The sequence below is a fragment of the Oryza sativa genome, chromosome 1 (assembly GCF_034140825.1).
Source record: "Oryza sativa Japonica Group chromosome 1, ASM3414082v1".
NCBI lineage: Eukaryota > Viridiplantae > Streptophyta > Magnoliopsida > Poales > Poaceae > Oryza > Oryza sativa.
This window is the reverse complement of record NC_089035.1, coordinates 24185384-24201612: the sequence shown is the minus strand read 5'-3', so window position 1 is coordinate 24201612 and position 16229 is coordinate 24185384. Positions and strand designations below refer to the sequence as shown.

General features: G+C 42.7%; 2 protein-coding genes across 3 annotated transcripts; one reads left to right on the top strand and one right to left on the bottom strand.

The window, feature by feature from the left end:
* LOC4324601 (probable receptor-like protein kinase At2g42960) lies at positions 1-4065 on the bottom strand. 2 transcript variants are annotated; one of them, XM_015776792.3, is made up of 8 exons: positions 3710-4065; positions 2542-3219; positions 2321-2425; positions 1363-1485; positions 1108-1278; positions 812-941; positions 389-604; positions 1-279 (listed from the first exon to the last, which is right to left on the bottom strand). In XM_015776792.3, exons 1-8 carry the CDS (start codon positions 3733-3735, stop codon positions 157-159), a joined length of 1572 nt encoding a protein of 523 aa, XP_015632278.1. In that variant the 5' UTR covers positions 3736-4065; the 3' UTR covers positions 1-156. The 2 variants fall into 2 exon arrangements, with proteins under 2 accessions (XP_015632278.1, XP_015632286.1); XM_015776800.3 differs by having other exon boundaries at positions 1-255.
* A 7672-nt stretch (positions 4066-11737) lies between these two features.
* Positions 11738-16229, top strand: LOC4324600 (uncharacterized). Its single transcript, XM_015780052.3, has 7 exons — positions 11738-12465; positions 14244-14432; positions 14524-14621; positions 14705-14764; positions 15031-15100; positions 15194-15397; positions 15567-16229. Exons 1-7 carry the CDS (start codon positions 11767-11769, stop codon positions 15963-15965), a joined length of 1719 nt encoding a protein of 572 aa, XP_015635538.1. The 5' UTR covers positions 11738-11766; the 3' UTR covers positions 15966-16229.

Here is a 16229-nt window from a genome sequence, read left to right as displayed (position 1 = left end):
TATGTGGACAATGCTAGAAAGTTTTATATTATGAAACGGAGGGAGTACATTTCTTTCCGGAGGAAAAAAAACAACACGTTGCCTTACCCTAAAGTATGAAGTATGAACACAAATATTTCAGGCCTTCTGGTGATAAAAAGTGATCGTACGTAACGCTTATACAAAAGCTGTATCGTATCTCGCCGATGTCCCGGACGGCTCACGCCGCCCTGAACCGTCGCCGTCGCCGCATCGCCCCATCGGGCTCCTCCGATCCTTGAGCAAGAGCGCATACAAAAACTTCAGGTGGTTCAGGCGTTCAGCATCGACACCGACGGCGACAAAATGGTTGTACTAATAATTGATTTAGGGAGAAAAAAACAAAATAAAGAAGATGCTAAAAACAAACCTGCCGTGATGATAGCGCAACATCATCGGCCTCCAGCATGCGGACGACGCTGCCCATCGTGGGCCGCTTGTCCGCTTTGGGGTCGACGCACTTGAGGGCAGCCACGAGCGCGCGCCTCAGCTGCCGTTTGGTTGGCTTGGCCTCCATCGCAGGGTCTACTACCTCCTCGGCTCTTCTGCTGCTAGCCATCAGCTTGATCCACTCCAGCAGGTGCACCTGCAAACAGCACGTCTTGTGTTATTGAAGGGGGAAAAAAATGAAGCTTGAAGTATCCACGTGTGCATAGAGAACAACACACAGCTCTGAGATTCAGTCGATGTAGAAATAAACTGTTTTACTGCTTTTAAATGTGAGAACTCCATATTAAGAAAATAATGGCGACCGGGCAGCAAGGGTGACAGATATGAGATTGTGCATGTCCACCTCATCGGTAGGTCGACCATAGTTAACTGGATCCCTTCCGGTCACTGCTTCCAAGAGTAGCACTCCAAAACTGTAGACGTCACTCTTCTCGTTTAGCTGCCCAGTATTAGCATATTCAGGGGCTACGTACCTAGAAAACAATGGGGGATTAAGTGGCAATTGCTTGAGACGCTATCAACTTTGAATAAAGGAATTGGAGATAGTTAAACATGAATTTCATGTTGATCAGTATTTTATACAGCCCCTGCAACTCAATCAGGAAAATTACAACTTAAAACGAGAGCTTAGTAGCTTACCCAAAGGTTCCCATAACTCGGGTAGTAATGTGGCTTTTCCCAGCACGTAAGAGCTTAGATAATCCAAAATCAGAAAGTTTTCCTGTGAAATCTTTATCAATAAGGATATTACTTGATTTGATATCACGGTGGATAACTTTTGGCTCTATCCCCTCATGCAAATATGCCAGTCTGCACAGCATTCCGTTTACAAATTTTATGCTTGGTCTCATATACAAAGGGAGAAATCAGAATCACTGATAGTTCATTTCTTACGCTTTTGCAATGTCAAGGATAATTTTCATGCGGGCTTCCCATGTAAGAACACCATGTTGACTCCTTGCGCCATGTAACCACTGGTCTAAGTTCCCATTGTTGATGTATTCATAGACAAGCATCCTGCAACGTGAGAAGCCTAATGATGTTTTGCTGTAAACCTAACAGATTCACGGAAAAGCTTAGTTTGATATAGGTTAATGGACTTCTATAGTTCTATGAATATGCCTCTGTAGTAATACATTTATACAGTATATGATTGTGTTTGATTAAGAAAGCAGACAATCTATCAATATCAGAAACTTCTAGTTCAGTTAGCTGGTGGGGTGAGTGTACATTCCGAACACCCATTTTTACTAAGGCGGGTAGATCCTCTTAAATGTTCTCCATTTCTAGAACTCTAGCAATATATCAGGTCCATGGATAAATATTGCGTACCAAAGTTAACAGCAGACCAAGCTGACGTTGTGGAGGTTTCTTATTACCTGGATGCTAACTTAAGATTTCAGGATTGCAGCAAATGGTTCAGAATCAGAAAATTTAGAACCAAAGCATATCTATGGAAACACGATATGCAGATACTAGAGTAGGATAACAGTTAAAGACACTTCTAGGCTTTGAAGTGGGCCCTTTGCATATTTTTCGAGTTCTATAGTGCTTTGCATAATTAAGTACATAAACCATCTAAAAAGACAGATTATTCTAACCATTATACCAGTACTTGGTATCATTATCAGTTAATATATTTTGCTGAATAGATTAAATATGACCATGTCGAGCTGCCAGACTTGAACATTTTGTTTCTTTCTTAAGTTGTAATTGACTTGTGACATTGAAGGCTGTGTAACAGCAAGAGGACATATTGTAGCAGTCACTGCAAGAAAAATATACAATTTCCTGCAGATCCATGAACGATCAACTGAAAATATAAAGGCTAACTAACAAAACACAGATTTACCTGTAGCTTCCCTCAATGCAGTAACCTAGAAGTCGCACCAGATTCTTGTGCCTAACATGACCAATAGACTCAACTTCAACCTTGAACTCTTTTTCTGCCTGCCCTCTGCAAAACCATAACCAGAGTATATGGTCAATAGTGAACAACCATAGCAAATCATTAAAAAGCATTATCGGAAGAAACACTCCTTTTTGGCTAAAATCAACTTCAGTGTCTCTTACATGTTGTTAAAAAGCCTTTTGATTGCAACATCAGTTCCATTTATAAGACGACCGTGGTAAACAACCCCATAGCCGCCCTCTCCTATGATATTGTCATCAGAGAACCCATTTGTTGCGTCCTCCAAATCCCTGAGAGTGAACCAATAGCCCCAACCCAGATGAGAGAATTCTGGGAGACCAATCTGAGGAGATGTGGACATTGTGGCATACTGAGAGTACTCCCTCTCATTATGTCCTGAGGTGCCTTCGTCACTGGAGTATGAGCACTGAGCCTTATCATTTTGGTACATTGAACTGCATCCAACTAAATTATGGCTACCACTTGATTTGCAGCTGAGGAAATGAGCCAGCATTTTCCGTGAACCTTTGTTGGTCTGCCTCTCCTTCAATGAGAGGGTGTAACTTTCTTGACGTTGGACGTTTTCTGCAGCCACTCTGTTTCTTGCTTCGTCTACTGCAATCTCTTTGGTAATATCTGGGATTTCAGGTTCAGCAGTATCACCAAAGCGATTACCTCGTTTCCTCCAGTATATAAGGAAGAAGCATATGCAACCTAGGACAAACAGAATTGCAGCCCAAATGCTAATGCCAAGCACAACCCATAGCCTCAGACCAAATGGAGGCGTCCTAGACAATAACCCCGCCTGTAAGTTTTCGCCGGTTGACATCTTCATTTCCCTGACCAAACAATTTAACATTATAGTATTATCGAAGCTGCATGCCCTACTACCATAATTGAAGTGAAGTAACCAAATCAGGGTAAAAAAACTAAGAAAAGGAAAAGGAACAAAAATGGTAAAGCAAACGGAAACAAAGAACCCATCACGGTCAATTTGCCAAAAGAGGATCATTTTGAGACCAGGACTGATGCCGACTCATAGTTCGCTTTCAATTGTCACTCAGGTGCATTATCTAAAGAGTATGGTAAAAGCTATCCAAAAAAACCTGTCACTCAGTGAGCTAAGTTATCATTCAACCAACAAAACTAAGAAATCCTAAAAAGCATCATCTTCTCAGGCAAACACCTCTTGATCACAATTACAGTTGCTCGGTTGCTCCCTCTGACGCATTAACACAAACAGCTTCCGTGCCATGCACAGGCACACGAACAAACAGCTATAATGAGCACCATCACGCAAGATACATCTAACTCAACAATCATACTCACCTGGCCATCGTCAATGTCGCGGCCATGAGCGGTCATGCGAGGACGACGACGACGACGAAGACCCTTATCGCGAGCTGGAGGAGCAGAGGCCAGCAGCGCCAACCCCTCCGCGCCCCAGCCACTACCGCCACCACCTGCACCCACGGGTTCCACCATCCGTCGTCGCGGCTACTAGCTACTAGTACCCCGAAAGGGATCGCTGTCGCTGAGACCAGCCAACCACTTAGCCGGAGGAGAGGAGAGGAGAGCAGCGGAGGACTCTCTCCTGGTGGGTGAGAGCTGCTCGTCCTTCGCACTTTCCCGCTGCTTCTTGTGCGTGTTGGGTTGTGGGTTTAGCGCTAGGATTTACCGGTTTCGGTGGGCTTTCGGTCATCTGTCTCTTGGATTATCTTTGGCTGCACAGATTTTAGGTGCGTCGGTTGGGACTAATTATACTAATCTATAATATTCTAATCTACGGTGCATACCGGTTTGTACTTTTCGATTGTTACCCTCGAGGAAATCTTGTTAGGTAGGGGATGGGGACTCAGGGACTCTGTTTTTCGTTGTTTATGATGCACAAGGTTATAAGGAAAATTGCTCCCGCTTGGTCGTCCGGTTACACCCGTTATCTCCTAAATGCTTCCGGTCAGTCACCAAATTAAAGCGTGTGTTTCAATTAGAACCCGACTCTATTGCATTAAGTTCTATTTTATGTTTCTCTTACTGTTTTAGTTACTGGGATAATGTTTTGTTGGTGTTGCATTAGTACTTTTTGATACTGTATCTCGTTGAAACACTTCAGTACTTCACCCAACGAGCCGAAACATCTAATCAAATGATGCATAATTTTCTGTATCTATCGGAGCAATGCCCCATTTTTTAGCAAAAGCCGGACGTCCAGCGTCTTGTCCCACTTCTTATCCTCTTTATCCTCTTTTCTTTAGGTCATCTTTCTTTAGGCTTATTACTAAACTTAGGGGCTGTTTACTTTTGTGCCATTTTCAACCTTACCAAATTTTGGTAAAGTTACCAAAAAAAAGTGGGTACATTTAGTTTGCTGCCAAATTTTGGTAACTATATAAGAAATCCTGCCAAAATTTTGGCAAATTACCAAAATTTTGACATAGTTGCCAAAAAAGTGGGTACATTTAGGTTTTTTTTGGCAGCAAAGTGAACAGGCCCTTATGAGTCGGTGTACTGTGCGCGGTAGAAGAAGGACGACTTAAACCATTTTTAAGGCAGTAGAGATGACAACGGGGCACTACTCACTTTTACACTTTGATCATTTGTCCATTTTGCAAAAATATCAACAAATACTAAGGAAGATCCACACTATTATTATGGCTAAGAAAACTTTTACTTACTTTGCCATAACCATTTAAAGAGTAATTCGTAGTGGTCAACATTCAAGTTAAAGTTAAAATTGTTAGTTATCTAAAAATGGAGGGGTAATACACAGGAGTAACAGTCAAAAGTAGCTCTCCTATGACAAAGCACGGGCCGGGGGGGGGGGGGGAGGGGGGGATTCGATCTAATCCTCTCGCTCTCGATGGCTCCTCCAGGCGAAAAGAAGGTCTTCTTCCTCACTCTCCGTCAGGCCCCTTTCCTCCATTGATTCCGGCAACTCCAGTCGCCAGTGATGGGGCAGGGGAGTCCAGGTAGTCGGGTTCTTCCCGTAGTAGTGTTTTCCTCTTTGTTTTCTCTTTTCTTTTGGTACTTTTGTGTAGTGCAAGAGTTTGTCAGCGTCATGTTTCTCTTGTCCCGGTGATCATCTATGGTTCCCAACCAAATCCATCCATGGAGTGGTTTCTGGGTTTGCCAGGGACGACTTCAATTGGAAGTAAGACAAGTTTACATCGGCCATTTGGTTCATCTCCGGCGAGGCAACCACAAATATGCAAGCCTTCTTCGTCACCGATGGTGCATCATCAGAGAGAAGCCAAGTTTTCATGGTTTTGTCATGTAAGCCTCAACCTCCAAGCGGAGGTCCCTTTTGGATATGCTTCCTTGTATCTATAGATGGCCAAATGGTTCGCCCGACCCGGCACGGCCTAGGAACGGCCGGGCTTGGGCCGAGGTTAGTCGAGCCGGCATGGCCCGACCTACACGCCGAGCCGGCCCTTGCCTGTCCACGGGCTGCACCCATGGCCCAGGCATGGCCCAATAAGACTTGGGTCATGCCGGGTTGGCTCGAAGGCACGACAACCCATTATGCTTCTCTATAAAATAAGTATATTTTCCCTCCCTCATCTCTTTGGGTTGTCTTATATGGTTGAATTAAGTCTATTTTGTATCCCTCTTATCTTTGGGCCTTGCCTCAAATGGGCTGAAAGTATGTCTATGTTGGATCCCTCAACTGTTTTTTTTTCATTGTGCCATACCGGGTCGGCATGGGCTTGACCCTAGCGGGTCGGGCGGTGCCTAGGTCGGGCCAAATTCTCATGCCTTGGGCCAGGTCGTCGGGACTCAGGCGATGTGGCCAACTATACTTAGTATCTTCATCTGCAGTCACTCTTGGTTTCTTCATCAGCGTTGCAGCCATGGATCTAGCTTGCTACCTGACAGAGAAGAGAAGGACTTATTGCTTTTTCTAGTTTCTTAGGAGTCCTTCCTGCGAATTTTCAGGAGCTTATGTTAATTTGGCCATCTTCAAGGGACATTTTATGCAAAACTGCTTTTACTTGCAATTGATTTCCCGCTAGGGATAACTCATGTGATATGTACCTAGTTATCTATAATTAATAAAATGCATGAGTTTTTTTTTTAAAAAAAAAAAGTAGCTCTCCTATAGATATGACATGTCTCGAAATAGGTGTTTTCCCTCTATTAAATTAAAAAAGTGATGCCTCTTCAGGCAACGATAATTTCATGATGACTGTTTATTTATCCTGATTTTAGAAATATACATAAAATTGTACCCCACACTTTTAAAAATATTTCCCGATTTTATAAATATTCTTAAAAGTGTTCCCCACACTTTAAGAATAATTAGGATTTCTAAAAAAAAATCAAAGGTCTACTCATAGAAAATGCAGCCTTTTCCCTACATCGGATACTAATCTATTTTAACGTCTAATTAGATCATAGAGTTCTTCCAATTAAGAAGTTAAGCTTGTTGCCTTTTGTTTTGCCAGAATTGGAACCAGGCTCTATCATTTATTCATTAGACCTAGAAAATCAGAATTTTATTTTTCCATTAAAAAATCCAAAATAAAAAATTGATTTTATTACGACACGCTATTTTTTACATTCATTACCCTTGAGGATAGTCGCGGTCTTATATAAGTGTACCCCACCATTTATTTTACTAGGTTAAACCATGCGCGTTGTTGCGAGAGTTTATTATGATAACAATAAGTAAAAATAAATGTGTAAAATAGCTTTAACAACATAAGCTTACATAAACATAAACATAAGTTTAAATAAGTTGATGTGATTTAAATTTAAAAAGTACTACCTCCGTTTTTTAATAGATGACGCCGTTGACTTTTTCTCACATGTTTGACCATTCGTCTTATTCAAAAAATTTATGCAAATTTATAAGATATAAATCACACTTAAAGTACTATGAGTTGATAAAACAACCCATAACAAAATAAATTATAATTACGTAATTTTTTTAATAAGACGAATGGTCAAACATGTGAGAAAATTCAACGGCGTCATCTATTAAAAAACGGAGGGAGTATGTAGAATGATGATTCAAATGTAAAAGTAGGATGTTGTGCTTTTATGAGAGAACAGAAGAAAGAAGATCATTTAGACCATGCATCTAAGGGCTAAAAAAATTAAAATGATACGGCTTAATGAGAGAAGAAAAGAAGAGAGATAATTTAAACCGTAGATTAATCATCTAAGGACTAAAAACAATTGATGCAATATGACTTAATAAGAGAAAAGAAAAATAACATGAACTAAGTGAGGATGAACTGTAGGTATATAGGATATTCTAAAAAATAAAGAGATAAATTGAAATATTATGTGAATTATGTGGGATGATTTAACATGCTTACATTTTAAATCTCTAAAATTTAATAAATTATTAAATTATAGATAATATAGCATGCTTGCATGATGCTTAAATATAACAATTCTTAGTGGATGATGATGTGGCATCATTGCATGTTAATTTTTAGGAATTAGTGTGCTATAATTAACTTTATATAAGAGAGGATTTCTCGATTTTAAGTGTATTATATAAAATCTTGTATGACCAGATAACTCACTGCACGATAAGTCAAGTGACTCCAATGCCTTGAGATCACTGAGTTCTCGTGTATTCTTCTACACAGATTGTTTTGAGATAAGTTCAAATTCTTTAGCGTAACTAGCTAGAGCATTGATCTCATTAGGGATCTTTCAGTAAATAATCTGTTGCAAGATAAAATCGAGGTTTACTGTGTACACTTGTGGAGAAATCATTTTTACTCCCGGTTGGTAACCCCCTATAGTCCCGATTTTCCAACCGGGAGTACGAATCTAAGACTAAAGATCGGTTCAAATATCTTTGATCTTCAGTCCCGGTTGGTGTTACCAACTAGGAAAAAAGAGAGGAATCTTTAGTCCCAGTTGATAACACCAACCGGGACTAAAGAGAGAGTAGCACTTTTTTTTTCTTTTGCCAGATTTAATCTCTATATTTTCTCCCGAATCTAGTGCCATGTATATCCCTAAATCAATCCCCAAATCCCCAATTCAAAGTAACATCCCAAATCTTAAGTTACTTATAAATATAAATCAAATACATCACAAATCCTAAAAAATACACACAAATCAAATACATCACAGATTATACATCTCATATCCATACAATGAATCACAAAATTACACATCTCAATCAATCACAAATTATCAAAAAAAAGAAAAAAAAAAGAAAAGAGGCCGACCGGCAGTCGAGAGGGCACGGCCGCCGCCGGGCACGCCCCTGCCGGTAGCCGCTGCGCGCGGCACCTCCGGCCGCCCGCCAGGAGTGCCGCCGCCGGGCGTGGCCCCGCCGGCCGCCGCCTGCCACGGCCACCGCCGCCGCCGCCGCCGCAGCCCCGCCGGCCACGGATGGGAAGTGAGGAGGGGGATGAAAGGGGAGGAGGGGAGGAGGAGTTAGATCTGTGAAGAGGAAGGGAAACGGATCTGTGAAGTGTAGGAGAGGATAAGGGATAGGGATTATATACTACGTATTAAATTTTAGTCTCGGTTAGTAATACTAACCGGGACTAAAGATCAATATAATTTTTAGTCCCGGTTAGTATTATCAACCAGGACTATAAAGATGTTACCAACGGGGACTAAAGATCCTCGGCCCCCTGACTGACACGGGATGAACCGGGAGTAAAGATGATCTTTAGTCCCGGTTGGTGTTTTTAACCGGGACTAAAGATCATTTTTAGTCCCGGTTTTTATTGTAACCGGGACTATTGTAGATTTTGGCCGATCGACTAAAGATGGTTTCTTCACCAGTGATAGTCCGTACATGGGACACCTTCAAGCTGCTGCCCTTTTGTAAATCACCGATGTGTTTCTTTTGATAGTACCTGATGGCTGATGAGGCATATCATCATCGGTTTTCGTAGCGGCCAAAAATAGTGTTTTCAGGTGAGGAAAAGGACCGACCGTAAACAAAGGAATTTACGTATGATGATCGACGAACAAGTAACAGTACAAGTTGGTGAATGGCCTCTTTCAATTTGCATGTGATATTTCTGTAAAAAGCCCGTTTATGCGTGACTAACTGTCTACTTTTTTGCTAGGCTAACTACTGTCTGTTTGCCACGGGACAACACCTAGTTGATCAGGAGGTTCACATCCTCACCATAGTACGTGTGAGACAATAAAAGGATACCAGTGACTAATAGTAATGATATTATGATAGAAGATCCTCACCTGTCGATCAGGTCTCTCAGAAACGTTTGATCGGTAAGGTGTAAATGGCTAACTGTGAAATCCATTTATTTGCAAAAAAAAAATACAAAGCTGCTTATTTTGACTTATAAATGGGTATACAGGTTCACGGGTTAGCCACTTACATTCTACTTGTATGAGTTCAATCATTTACAACTTTTTCGCCTGTCAGATTATTTATTTAATTATATTTTAAAACAAAATACAAACATAGATGCTCACAATACGCATACACTTATCCTTATGAAGGCGCACACACAGTACACCCTACCCTTATAAAGTATAAACACCTTCGGAAGTTTATTTATTTAATTACTTTTTAAAACAAAGTACAAACATAGGTGCTCACAATACGCGCTCACTTACCCGTATGAAGCTACACTCGGCATACGGCCTACCCATGTAAACCTAGCACACTCATCTTATGAAGGCACAAATACGTACCCTAACCCTATAAATACCTCCGGAAGATTGGGACCATATATCTTAAAATCGATGGAGTTACCATGGAGCCTTCCTGCAACGTAAATACGAGCACGTGTGTTAAGTTCAAGATATGAATACGGATGGGCTAGTTTCGCCACGAGTAACTTAATCAGCTGAGTTATGCTCACCTTGCTATTCATTTACTTATTTATAATTTTATCTTACAAAAGTTAGTGATATAGTACTTCATTTGTTTTATTATTGGGTTTTAATTGGGACGGATGGAGCGTTTTCTTTTGTTGTTTTTACTCACGCTCACTTGCTTTTTTTCTTTAAAAAAAAGAAAGCATACTCAATTGTTGCATCTCTGTAGCAGTCAATATTTCGTCATGCTCGTTGTCGCTGATTCACAAATCACAAGCTGGGTCTTAACCCCCGAACAATGCAAATCTAATGCGCGGCTATCCGCGCCCTCCCGAGTCTACCTTTATCATTGTCAACAGATTTCTAAATAACTAAGTAGGTTCTGGTTACACCCCAGTTATATTGTAACTACGCTTAATAAATTGTATATAATTGGGTTTCAAACATAAAAACAATTCTAACTTAGTGATAAATGAGGCGCACTTGTAAAGTCATTCACAGTGTACCTAGGTGTCATTCTCCCTCATCTAGCTAGCTCAAAGATTCCTCTCCACCTAGGCATAGTTCGGAGCCTCGGCTCTTCGTCATTTCACAACTTTTGGGCCCACAAGAGAAGAGGTGAAGAAGGGAGAGGGAGGGGAGAAGCGTCGATGCCCGCGCCGCCGCCAGAGGGGAGAGGCGGCACCGGAGCCTAGAGGGGAGAGAGGAGAGGCGGTCGCTCGTCGTCGGCACCGCCAGATCCGCCCCGCTGAGCTCCCTGGAGGCCGCGCTGGCACATGAGGGGAGAGGCCGTTGTCGGCGCCAGAGGGGAGAGGCAGCCGCTCGTCGCCAGCGCCGCTAGATCCGTCCCGCTGAGCTGTTGGGAGGCCGTGCTGGTACCGGAGAGGAGAGGGGAGAGGCCGCCACCGGCACCGGAGGGGAGAGGCCACCGCTCGTCGCTGGCGTCGCTTGCAAATCTCAGCCGCTTGAAGAGGGAGAGAGAGAGATGGGAAGGAGCCGAGTAAGGAAGATGAAGAGAGAGACGGGCCTGGGAATTGAAAATGGAGAAAAGTCGTGGCGGGACCGGCCTTAAAAAATTACGCTCCTGAAGTCACGCCTACGCGTGCACGTGCACTGAGGAGTGAGGAGCTTGACTCCTTTTTTCGAGTTTTTCTCCTACGTGGATAAACTTGTTTTTTTGCTTTTGTGCGACGCCCTGCTGCTGCCCTAAAAGAGGCGGGATCCATTCATACCCCACGCGTGAAGACCTGATATTTTACGCATTATGCCTGCACCAATCTTGGAACAAATCCGGTAGTGGAGAAATTGGACAGATTTATTTGAAAAAGAACGGTCGAAATCCACCGCGCGGGCACGGGGCACGAGACCAACCACGCATTCTAGCGCCACCGAACAAGCTGCAACAGCAGCAGCGTGGCAACGCCACGTGTCTCGTGGGCCCCAACCCCCGTACTCACTCGCTCTCACTGACACGTATGGCCCACGACGCGCAAAAGCGCCAACGTGGGGGGCCCACCCCCAGACGCTGCCGTCACGCGACGACCCCATAAATAAAAACATCTCGTCGCCGCCGTCGTCCGCCCCAGAGGCTGCGGCTTCACTAGAGAGAGATGGTGAACGGCGAGCCTCTCTGGCACGGCGTCCGCCATGGCGGCGGCGGCGGCGACGCTAGGAAGCAGCACCACCACCACCACCAGCTCAGTCACGGCTTCGGCGCCAAGGATGCCTCTGCGTCCTCGCCGTGGTCGTCGTCCGACGGCCTGTGGACCGACGGCCTCGTCTGCGCCTTCGAGTTCGTGCGCGGCGGCGGCGGCGCCCATGGCTTCGTTACCCCGGCCAACTTGTGCCGGAGCAAGTGCTGCTCCTTGCTGCAGTCCAAGGACCTCGCCGTCCAGGACCGCAGGAGATCACTCGCGGCCAAGATCGGAGACAACGGCGACGAACCGAGGCCGCCGACAGTGGCGCCGGCGGAGAGCTTGTGGGCGCCGATCGGGTGGAGGAGGATCACGCAGCTGGTGGGGATGGTGGGAGGGGACGCCGCGGCGTGGCACGACGACGGGCAGAGCATGAGCCTCATGGAGCACGACGGCGGCGGCGACGAGCAGTGCGACGACATCACCGTCGCCGACGTCGCCGCGCCGTACTGGCAGAGGGCGGCGGGGCCCACCTGGTGGTGCCACGTGGCGGCGGGGCACCCGGCGGTGGACGCGTGGCTGGCCGCCGCGCGGTGGCTCCACCCGGCGATCTGCGTGGCGCTCAGGGACGAGAGCGTGCTCATCAGTGAGAAGATGAAGCATCTGCTCTACGAGGTGAGCTTTACCTTACCATACTTCTCCGCGGTTTTCTACTCCAAATTTTCTACCGAAAGCTAGAAAGAAATCCAGCACTGCACTACCCAAGAGATTGGGTAATTCATCCATTTTCTACTGTTTTATATGTTTAAGGTACCATTTTTTAGAGGGAAAGCCAAAAGAGGCCGGCTTTTTGATAGAAAGCACCATGTCTTGGTACTATTTGTATGCAAATCATTATGACTACATATGTTCAACTAGCATGGTGGCCCGTGCAGATTGCGCGGCTAGCATCATTATATTTTCTCTCATATAATATCATATATGTTTTCTTATTATATTATTAAAATATATTACAATGACAACATAATATTAAATTTTGCAATAACTTTACGAAACTACTCATGTGTAATAACTACTCTAGTCTTCTCTTCTAATATTCCTTATTTTCTAATTCTGAATTTCAACTATTTCTAAATTGTATTTCTATATGGACTCTGCTTTTTCTTTTTCTCCGATTAATGTGAGAATTTCTAGGCCATAAGAGCGAACGTGGAGGCTCCTTTTTATTCCGGATTTTAGTTGGTTTTAAATTCCAATATGGACTCTATACTCTACTTCTAATATTCCTTATTTTTTAATTCCAAATTTCTTTTTTTTTCTTAATTGTATTTCTATATGGACTCTATGCTCTACTTCTAATATTTCTTATTTTTAATTCCGAATTTCAGTTATTTCGTAATTGTATTTCTATATGGACTCTAGTCTCTTTTCTAATATTCCTTATTTTTTTAATTCCGAATTTCAGTTATTTTCTAATTGTATTTCTATATGGACTCTAGTATCCTCTTCTAATATTCCTTATTTTTTAATTCTGAATTTCAACTATTTCTAAAGTGTATTTCTATATGGACTCTAGTCACCTTTTCTAATATTCCTTATTTTTTAATTCCGAATTTCAGCTATTTCTAAATTGTATTTCTATATGGACTCTGTTTTTTTTCTTTTTCTCCGATTAATGTCAGAATTTCTAGGCCATGAGAGCGAACGTGGAGGCTTCTTTTTCTATTACTTTAATTATATAATAGATTTTGAGTCTATTGATGTTCTATCTAGAATTAAACACTCTTTCGTGCGTAAACGCTTGTAAGCCAATTTGTGTAATAATTGGCTGTAGCAAGTTAAGCAAAGGCATAAAATATATTCCATTATCTAAAAATATATGTTCATTTAGATATGTAGGAGACTACGAGTGTCAATGTTTCAGTGTGACTCTACTGCCACTTCTTAGCTTGAATGTCTGAAAGACTGAAACTCTTTGATGATTTCATATGGGCTACTCATTTCGGTGACCCCCGATACGATATTAATTCGGCCGAAGTTTTTGAATTTTTCAATTTTTTCATGAATTTGGATAATATTTGTTCAAATTCAATTAAATTTTGTTCAAAATTTCGGAAATTTCGGACCAAAATTTCCGAAATTTCAGGATTTCGGTGACCCCCGATGGAAACCCCAGAACCAATAGAGTGAACCCTGCTCCCATGTACTACATGCACAATTGCGGAATGTCCTGAATTAGTGTGTCTACCTAGATGCAGTATTTATCTAAGCTTACTGTTACTTGGAATATTGTCTGGATTTTCTTCACTTGATAGTGTAGTGGCAAGGGGCATGTGGTTTCAACCCTAAGGTCTCGTGTTCAATCCCCAGCACACTTACAATTTCTTCTTGAAAAATATTTGGAGGGACGTCTCTCCCTCCAAACCTCGTATCTTTTTTTTAACTTATTTCAGGTCCCTGTAAGAGTTGCAGGAGGCTTGCTATTTGAACTGTTGGGGCAGTCGGTTGGTGATCCAGCTCGTGACGAAGAAGACATTCCAATTGTGCTCCGTGCTTGGCAAGCTCAAAATTTTCTGATAACTGCACTTCACGTGAAGGGATCTGCACCAAACGTTAACGTCATTGGAGTTACTGAAGTTCAGGTGGTAGCTCATATATATATATATTAAGCCGTTTCGCTCAGCAATCTTCCTTCTTTAACCCATTGTCTTGCATGTTTCCCGTGTTGTTTAGGAGCTTCTTTCTGCCTGTGGAAGTACAGGTACAGCTCCTAAAAATATTCAGGAAGTTATAGCACATTTGGCTTCACGGCTTGCCCGATGGGATGACAGGTAAACTCAGAAGTTGTGCAATGAAGTTATAGCACTTATGTTTTCTATACTGTAACTTTATGTTTAAAGCATGATATGTTCAGATTGTGGCGTAAATATGTCTTCGGTGCCGCTGATGAAATAGAACTTAAATTTGTAAACAGGTAAGTTAATACTCAGAGTATGTTATACTCTGTTATTCGAAAAAAAGTACTCCCTCCGTTTTACAATGTAAGACTTTCTAACATTGCTCATATTCACATAGATGTTAATGAATCTAAACACATACATATGTCTAGATTCATTAACATCTAAATGAACGTAGGCAATGCTAGAAAGTCTTACATTGTGAAACGGAGGAAGTAGTACGTTATACTCATCTTCTTTGAATTCCTTTCTTCTGTATATATAACTGCATTAGCGTTTTCAGGCGAAAGCAAGAAGATTTGAAACTGTTGTGCATGATATTTAACCAAGACATTAGAAGATTGGCCACTCAGGTATGTGTCCAGACCAAAATAATTGACAGGGACCTGAAATATAGTGAATTCCATGCATTGACTTGAATTATGCATTCTATTTAATTTGACTAGGTTATCAGAGTGAAATGGTCACTGCATGCTAGGGAGGAGATAATTTTTGAGCTGCTGAAGTATCTAGGAGGCAGCACCACAAAATCATTACTTGAAGCGATAAAGAAAGACGCAAGACAAATGATTGAAGAGCAGGAGGCAGTTCGTGGCCGGCTCTTCACCATCCAAGATGTGATGCAGAGCACCCTCCGTGCTTGGTCACAGGTATGAGCTATAAAATGACCTTCTGAATCCTTGTGCATTCTAAATGAACATCAAATCCTTATATCCTACTACTGAACAGACAATATGACACTATGAATCTAGTTATTTAGTTAGTGATAGCTGAAGTGTCATGTGTGAAAACTAAAAACTCTGTTGGTGTGCTACTCAGGAGAAGAGCCTTCGCATTACGCATAACCTGACAATTTTCGGTGGGTGTGGCTTGGTTCTGTCCATCATCGCCGGATTGTTCGGAATCAATGTTGATGGGATACCAGGAGCTGAGAACACTCCCTACGCTTTCGCGCTATTCTCCGCGCTGCTTTTCTTGGTAGGACTCCTGCTGATCATCGTGGGGATAGTCTATTTCGGACTGCAGAAGCCGATCAGCGATGAGCAGGTCCAGGTGAGGAAGTTAGAGCTCCAGGAACTGGTCTCGATGTTCCAGCACGAAGCCGAGACACACGCCAGGGTGAAAGAAGGGGTCTTGAGGACTGACTTGCCTCCCAGAGCTGCCGATCTCATATGTGATGATAATGGTGATTCACGTCTCCTTGTTTGTGACTGTTGAAGTTGAAATAGCCAATAGGTCTAGCTGCTTTGGGTCTTCAGTTTTTTTTCCCTGTTTTTAGCTTCATTTCCGTTTTGCATGGTCGAGCACGATCTGGGCTCTCTCGCCTTCCCGGATCTTGCGCAGTTAAGCCGGACTCTCGTCGCGCGCTTATGTAGGAGTCCACTACATTTTCAGTTGTAATTCCCTTATTAGTAGTCCAATGAAATAATCAGAAAAAGCTGCAGCTTCGCAGCACCAAAAAAACCTCGAAGTGTTCCTTTT